The following is an 8,871-nucleotide window of genomic DNA, read 5'->3' as shown; positions in this document are numbered from 1 at the left end:
AGTTCGATTTTCGATATCTCACTACTATAAAGGCTTGGTTTGGTCTGATATTTGGTCTAATATAATTTTGTAAAATAAGAAATAGGTTGGTCATCATATTTCTTAATCAATCTTTAACACGATAGATGGCACAAAAATTAGAACTTTAATTGAATTATCCATATCGCACACACGATCCTCTTTATGATCATTATTTTTTAAATCGGACCACTACAAATTTTCATAATGTATTGTTACGGCAGCGGAAGTCACGTGACGCTGGTAACACGTGAAGAGATTCTATAAGGATCAGGGAACCTCACGAACGTCCCAGCTTTGCTAGACCCCTCTATTTTTGTTTATATAAGGCCGGCAACTATTAGCAGAGGGGGAGATATAGAGGGATAATCGAATCAAACCGTAAGTAAAGTGTGTAAATCATTGCGAATTTTAGTGTGTGTTTAAGTTAAAGTGACTGTGGACATTCTGAGTATTGCAAAGTTGTATTGAGGAAGAATAAACTAGTTTTATTTGAAAAAGGACTTGTATCGCTGAAGTTCTTCGGGAAGAATTTTTACAGGAAATTAACAAACGACCAGAGACGTAACAGTATTATTATTAAGGGCATTATTGTCGTCCATACTTACTAATATTTTATAGGCAATCCATAGTTTAAAAGACAATTATGAGATACCATGTTTTCTGTATTATTAACAGTAACACATATTTTGGAATTATGAAAATGTTATTTTCAAACCAAACAATTTTGTGAAGGAAAAAATTATTTTTGGAAAGTAATATCTACAAAAAGCAACATAAACTGAGATTATATTTTAAAGTTAAAAGTTCAGAGCTGAGAAAACTTCTCGAAAATCAGGTAACAAGTTTTATATGATCTCATTCATTCAGAAACTTCGAGTCACATGATGGACTTTGTCGGCATATTGGATTTTCCTTGTTCCACCCATCAATATAACTGTACTTATCTGTCGTCACTCGTCAGGTAGATATCGAAGGTTTAACGTCTGTTGTGCTGTACGTCGAGCCGCAACAGAAATTAGAGACAAGAAAGTATGACTGTAGCTATGGCAGACAATTTTACGATCTCACGTGAACAGTTTAAAGAGGTAATCTTAACTACTAGTACAAAAACTTATAAAAGCACTTTGGAATGATATCTATATATATATATATATATTACATGCCTAGTTTTTTTTTTATTGTTTATTTTTCATTTTAACTTTAAGTGTATTTGATGATTAGCAATGATATTTAACAATAACTTTTAGAAGATTATTGTTACAACCTTCATTTTTAATTCTGTCCAAATCTCACATGCACGGCACTTGGGTGCTGTTAAAACTTAAACCTAAGTAAAGGCATGTTCTATTCTAACATTAGTACTAGGCCTACAGTCTAAGTTCCAACGTCCACTAGCCCTAGTACCTTAAGTCTTAAGAATCGAAAGGGGGAAAAAATATATATATACAACGGCATAATAACTGATTTAAACTTGATTTAAAATTAACGAATTGCACATTAGGGGCATTACACTGACTTGTATAGATACTACCATAACGCTTGCCCTCTAATGTAGGCTCCATTCCATTAAACTTTATATTTCACGTAAAGGTAATTTAACTTAGGATCCACACATAGTACCTTGAAGGTTTAATAGGTGACGCCACATGTAATAAACACATTGTACGATCACATTTTTACACTCCCGTGCTTAAAATATATGGCCTCAGAAATCACACATTTTCCTGTTTTTATCTAAAATCTGTCTAAAACTATATATATACAAAACACATATGTTTCAATGTTATGAATAAAATTTGAAGTGTACCGACTAATACAGAAATTAATAAAATGTTCATTTTGTACAATTTAGCATTTAACTTTTAATATATTGCAAGATAAAAGTTTCTCATCAATGTTGTTATTTTTAGTAGGTATACAACAGAATGCAAAAAAAAACTTGAAATTTATGTACCATGGACTATATAGTACTTTCCTTTTTTAGTTTCTTCATTGGCTTATTGTAATTCAAGATCCGCGTGATCTCTGGCGAAACCATGCAACATTTTTGTGTATTGAGGTGGTTGTGATCATTTGTTTTATCCTTACATATAAACATGGTAAGTTGATTTGTTTAACTTAGATGTAAAGAAACTAATCTGTTGCAATGGGAGTTGCAAATCAAAGAATTTTAGGCCTCTGCATTATATTTTCTTCTCTGAAATTCATTTTTAGTGAAGAAGAGAAATTAACAAATAAATGGTAAGTTAATTATCTACTTATCTTTGTGCTTTATAATGTGAACTAACTCAGTCAAGATTAAATATTTTTGGGCTTTTGTAAACTTAATAGAAAATCTGTACATTAGCTAATAATTATAGCTTATACTTTATAGATAACAATTTTCCAGTTAAAATGTTGAAGATGCACATACATAATTATTCTTTTTACATTTTCACTCAGAATATAAGATTGTAAAAAATTCAAAAATACTTAGTCGTTGTTATTTTGAAAGACATACATACCACATCAATAAGTATTTATGAACACAGGTATGATTAAATGCATATTTCTCCTCCAAAAATCTGAATGATTGTGAGAATAGATTGAAATTCATCTTACAGTTACAAAATAAAATGAATAAAATGCAAATGGTTACAGTAATGATTTACACACACGCACACACACACACTTAGAGCTTTCTTAGAATGGTTGGTGGATAAATTTATTTGTGCTGATTCTATAGTTTTCAATTCATTATGATCAGTCCAATGAAAAATTGTTTATTAAATTTTATTGTATAGAAATATGTCATTATTGTTAACTTATTACACATGGAAATATTGTTTTAGAAATGGTAAGATTTTAAAATGATAAATAAATTTCAATGTTTTTTTAACAAAAGGATTTGAAGTACCTCAATGGCTCAGCAGTAAGGCTGCAGGCTTACTATGTTAAAAATCAGATTGTGGTTAACAACAACCAAACCAAAATACCTCAAATTAATAAAATTGTGGACCTTTTTTAAAGGTCTTTTTTTTTTATAATTTGATACGTTAGTATTATGATCACTGTAAAAGGTGTCTAAACAAATTGTAAGGTACTATTAAAACAACTTTTTTTTTTCTTCAATTTCAAAACATAGCTGATGGGCATTGTACACTTTTTGTAATCTACCCATTTATGTTGTAATGTAAGCTATGCATAACTGTAACAGTAATGTTATTGCTACAGTAACTTAATAACTTGATGTATTTCATCTCACTCTTAAGTTCTGTATCTTTGTTCTTTTAGCCACCAGACATGGCGGCCGATTCTTATCTCTATGGTGGACAGTTGTTATGTCAGGATTAATCATCGAAAGTATCAGCTATTTGGTTCCACAGATAGACAACTTCTGGCACTCTCAAGCCACAGTCATGTTCTTGGGTCATCGTCTACCTTTGTTAATTGTTTGTGTCTGTAAGTCTGTTTTGTTTTGTGAAATGATATTGTGTAGGCTTTAAAAATATATGTTACTTGTTTTACTTGTTAGTATATGTAAGTACTAGTATTTTGAATACATACATATATGTCCTTGTGTAATGTCAAATATCAATATTTTTAGTTTTCAAAAAGTTATTCCACAGAAGTATAGATTAGAAGACAAATGTCATCAAAAAATAATCTTCTTAAGTTTTTTATTCTTGCTGTTTGAAAAAGTTTGTTTATTTTGAATTTTACACAAAGCTACTTGAGGGCTGTCTGCACTTGCCCTCCCTCATTTTGAAGTCGTAGATTAGAGGGAAGATAGCTAATTAATGCTACCTACCACTACCACTTGGGCTACTCTTTACAAATGAATAGCTTAGTACTTACAATTAACAGTATTGTGTTTTCTCAATTCTAAAATTATCAACTACATAGCTTAACTTTCTCAAATTCTGAGGGTTGCAGGTTCAAATCCCATCAGTAAACATGCTCACCCTTTCAGTCATTGGGATTTTATAATGGGATGGCCAATCCAAAAGAATTGTTATTAATGTTCTGATAATTTGTTTTCCCTTGGTGACTCGGTGATAAGCTAAGAGGCTTAAAACACTAGAATTTAGGATTCAATTGCAATTCATAAATGCATAAGCACAACCATAATGCGGTGTTAAGTGCTCAAAAACTATATTAGTACTCCATATTCTGCAACACCTGATTTAGTTGTCTATTGGATACTGACCTCAAAGAAAGTAAAACTGCAAGTACCATCATTTCCCATGATGCCCCACAATCATTTTTGAACATAATCTATGAACCATCATATCCAAGTATTCAATTTATCGTTTTGTAGATCCTGTTCTACTGTATACATCTGCTGCAGCGGTTTCCAGGTTATGGCTTCCATTTTGGGCTGAACCTTTTGCTGTAGGCCTTACTGTCTTAGCCATCGATGTTCCCTGGGATATCAATGGTGTAAACTTTGTGTGGTGGACTTGGCATGATACAGACCCTAATATCTATGACAGACACTACTGGGTTCCCTGGAGTAGCTTTTACTTTTTGGCTGCCTTAGGCTGTACCTTGACTTTCTTACTTCATGGTTTCCGGTGGCTACTTACAGGGAACGACAAGTACAGTTCTGGAGGGTTAGTTCAGGATTCAACTCTCCTTACACGTGCAAAATAAGTATAAGTCCAATTTTTAAATGTAACAGTATTACTTTTTAGAAACAAATGTACTTTGATTATAGCAACAATTTGTTTAGAACTATAAGTAAAGCATTTTTAAATTGAGAAAGAAAAAAAAAAAGAATGTGAGAGAAAAACTCTGCCTGTATGTTTATATTCTTGAGCATAGTTAGATATGGTACTGGGGGCTCTTTAACCCCTCCTTTCAGCTTTTTGAACAACTTTTTAAAAATAAAAATAAATACTTGTTACCAATTTTGAATTAAAATTGCCCATACATGTAATTTTTAAGAATTAGATATTTATCCAAGATTATGGTTATTTAAACTATTGGGATCTTATGTACATCTATCTATCTGTGTAGAATTGAGCTCCAGTCCCTTACTTTAATTTTGTAGATATGCCTTTGTTAAACATGTATCACCCACATTATGAGTCTACTTCAATATGTGAAATATCAAAGTATTTCTTGTGACATGACACACATTATACCTAATCTTGTGTAGTTTTTGAGAATCATTAATTTGTTTTATTCAAAAGATAATATGTAGCTGTAAAATGTTAACAAAATTTTATTGTCTTTGTCGCCTCTGTTAGGTTATTGTATGATAATGTATTTTTAATTTTATGAAATTTATCTAAAACTTATATTTTTTTGAAGAAATATTGAGCGACCATTCATAATTTGTGCCATGAAAATTTATACAACAACACTAAGATTAAATTTAGTATGTTATAATAAGACAGTCTCCTTATAATCTTTGGTTATTTATTTCACATAGATGTGTGTTAGTTTTGTCCATTTTTGATAAAAGTAGAAAATAAGCCTATTATTGTTTCTTTGCTTATTATTATTTGAAATGAAGTATTCCGAAGTAGTTTAAAAATATGAAGTATAATGTCAAGTCTAATGTGATCAATGTTAATGACAGGTTTTTCAAAGAAGCTCTCGCCTCAATATTGACAGCCATCTTAATTATGCCAGTTGCTTCTATCCAGTTTGTACCTTTATACCACTTACTCAAGGATGAACTAAAAATTCACTCCGAAGTTTGTGTTTTCCTTTTCCTATCCATGTATCTGATGATCTTCTGGCTCGGTGATCGTGATCCATCCATTGAAGCTAGGCCAAAGAAAGGCAAGTCTGAACTTGTAGTTCTTAATTACATCAATGTAGATTAGTTTATATTATTCACTTGAATCATTCTGTCTGTGGTTTGCATTTTAATTTCACAAGCTACTTTTCATTCAGTTATAAACTATTTATATCTCCTGTTTTATTTCAAAATTGTAATGGAGTTATGTATATTAACTCATAAATAGTAGTATTTGTACAAATCTGTTACCAGTATTTAACATAACCTATATAGAACAAGAGACCTTTTGTTATTATATGGCTGTCCTCGTACACTTACCCTTGGGAAAAGTAAAAATTTAAACCAACTCTTCACTTTTCAGGAAATCATTGATTCCCTTCTTAAGCTCATGTATAGTCCTGGCTTTCATTCATGTTGATGGCATTCATTCCAAGTATACCATTATTTAAAAAAATACAACTGTCTTAACTGGAGTTAAACTGTTCACAACAAAGCAGAAGTCTTTATCCTATCACCTCCCCCCTCACCCCAGATAACCTTATAAACTTCAATAAGATCACCTCTTATTCTTCTTAACATATCCCATAATATAACCCTTCTGTCTTTGGACTCATTCTAGTTGTCCTCTGAACCTTCTCCAATAAGTCAATATCCCTTTTTAGATAAGAAGACCAAAACTATACACAATTTTCCAAGTGAGGCATATCTAGTGATTTATATAGAATTGTGTTTGTACAGTAAATACATGTTTGCATGCAGTTGTTTCTATTTCAATTTTACATGTGTTTCAAACTTATTTTAGTGATGAAGATTTATATTATCCATTTTGTTGCTGTGCTTATTGATCTTATTCAGATAATTAGATAAAATTCACTTGAAAAGTATTCATCTGAAGAACCAATCATTACAAAGAAATCTTGATGAAAAAGTTAGACTATATAAGTCTATGGAAAGTATGGATTAAAATGAGCAACAAATAGTCTGTGGTAAACTAGTATCTCTGATGCAGAATAGTTAATTATGAAAAGAGCTAATAGGTTAAATCTCAGTACAACAAAGTATAAGGAGAAAGTAGTGTGCAAGTTCTCTTACAACTGATTATGAGAGTTATCCTCTGCTAGTTTGTTCATTTTAACCCCAACTTTCCTATTACTACAGTGTTCTTTCTAACACTTACTGAAATCTATTAATGATTGAAATTAAACATAATAACAGACACCAATTAATAATATTACTAATATTTCCTGAAGGAAAGAGAATTTGAAAAACTTGAATAACATAGTATCTTCTGTATGGGCTTAAGCATTCCTTAAAGTGTGTCTTGACATAAAACCAAAGGTATGAACATTTATAAACTTAGTGTTTAGAATCATATTTTACTATATAATTAAAGATGATTGAAATTTTGTCATGTTTCTGTCACATACCTGTTAACATAAACTTTTCACTTAATGTTGTAGTTTAATATTATCAATGTAATTTCATGAAGGAAAGAGATTGAGAAAACTTGTTTCACCATTGTGATAAAAAAATACTGAATATTTATCAAGAAGAGTTGTAACATGGATTTATGCAAATCTTAAATGTTTTCTTTTCTCTTCACATCTCAGTTACTGATATGAGTGGTTTCATTTTGCAATAACAATATAGTCCCAATTATCATTGATTCATGTATTGCATACTTAAATAGCCAGATGATTTCCAACCAATAGGTCGTTGTCACCATTACGATGAACTAATTGTACTACTGGGGTTGTGGTACATAACACATTTTGCAGTGGCAATCTTTGGGCATCCAGAGAGTGTAGTAGCTACTGGCCTACGGGAACCAATTGGGCCTTGTGACCAGTATCTGGATGTCTTCACTCCTATGGGTCAGGTGAGAAGAAAACTTCTGACCATTGTTTTCTATGAGTTTATTATATATACTTACTGAGTGGTAAATATTTTATGTCTTGTCATCTTCTATTAAAATATTGATATGGTTAATGTATTAGGTATCAATGTTTACGTAGGACTGGAGAAATTCAAGTGGTCATTGGATATAGTAAGTCACAGTTTTTATATATCGTTTAGTGAAAATTGCTGGTATGAATAAAATAGAGCATTATAGTTGTCTCTATAAAAACAAAATTAAACATTATTGTCTGTGTTTCAGGTTCTTCAAAAGAGAAAATACTTGTGCTTAGAAGATTATGATGAAGGCTACTATGATTTTCATTGTGTGCCCAAACATGAAATGGCAAAATTAAGAATTGGTAGTAACATTTACTGGTATACAGTGTGTGGCGTCCAATTTTCAAATTACGCCGAGTATGTAACTGTGATTGGTGGATACTGTGTACTTGGTATTTTTGTCTTTTACCAATACTTGTTAAGGAGTGGGTCTCATTTGTCATTGTCAAAAATGGCTAAGAAAGTTGCAATAAAGTCTAAAACAAACTAGATATATAAAATAATGTGTAAAACTTACTTAATTTTTGAAACAAATTATTTTGTAATTTTTTAAACACTGGGTATATTATTTTAAATATTTTTACATGAATCACTACATATTGATATTGAAAAAATATATATTTTGTAAGAAAATGAATTTTTTTTTTAAATCTTAAAATGTATTTTACAAATAGATACTGGATACAGTAAAGACAAAATTAGTTTAACTACCAAAATCCACTGAGAGTGCATAATGCACCTGTAAAGGTATTTATAAATTTATAGACACAAATTGAAACAATGTGAAAATGTATCACAAGAAGCTTATACTCTTCAATAACCATGCTGACGTGACATTAAATAAAGTTTGGTAATAAACTTTCTTGAGTTCCTCACTTCTTACACATATACAGCTGATGATTGTTATTTATTCATGACACCTTATTTAAATGTGTTTTATGATAAAAAGTATATGTTTCAGTTCAAATTATATACACATTGGAGAACAGGATAAAAAAAAATTGCTTTCCTGAATAATTTCTCTGATACACTAACAGTTGCACTATTAATTTATCTTCTGACTCATTGGTAAGCTTGACATTTACAATATTAAAATCCAGGGATTAATTACCCACGGTGCACACAGCACAGATAATCCATTGTGTAGCTTTGTGCTTAAC

At 30.8% G+C, this 8,871-nt stretch overlaps 1 protein-coding gene across 2 annotated transcripts; it reads left to right on the top strand.

Moving 5' to 3' along the window:
- Positions 1–918: 918 nt before the first annotated feature.
- LOC106462825 lies at positions 919–8,569 on the top strand. 2 transcript variants are annotated; one of them, XM_022390203.1, is made up of 7 exons: positions 919–1,106; positions 2,006–2,120; positions 3,295–3,462; positions 4,322–4,616; positions 5,591–5,796; positions 7,468–7,634; positions 7,914–8,569. In XM_022390203.1, the coding sequence occupies exons 1-7, from the start codon at positions 1,053–1,055 to the stop codon at positions 8,199–8,201; spliced, it is 1,293 nt and encodes a 430-aa protein (XP_022245911.1). In that variant the 5' UTR covers positions 919–1,052; the 3' UTR covers positions 8,202–8,569. The 2 variants fall into 2 exon arrangements, with proteins under 2 accessions (XP_022245911.1, XP_022245912.1); XM_022390204.1 differs by lacking the exon at positions 2,006–2,120 and having other exon boundaries at positions 930–1,106.
- Positions 8,570–8,871: the final 302 nt, after the last annotated feature.

The sequence above is a fragment of the Limulus polyphemus genome, unplaced genomic scaffold, assembly GCF_000517525.1.
Source record: "Limulus polyphemus unplaced genomic scaffold, Limulus_polyphemus-2.1.2 Scaffold1260, whole genome shotgun sequence".
NCBI lineage: Eukaryota > Metazoa > Arthropoda > Merostomata > Xiphosura > Limulidae > Limulus > Limulus polyphemus.
The sequence above is the reverse complement of the archived record's forward strand: the minus strand, read 5'-3'. Positions and strand labels throughout refer to the sequence as shown.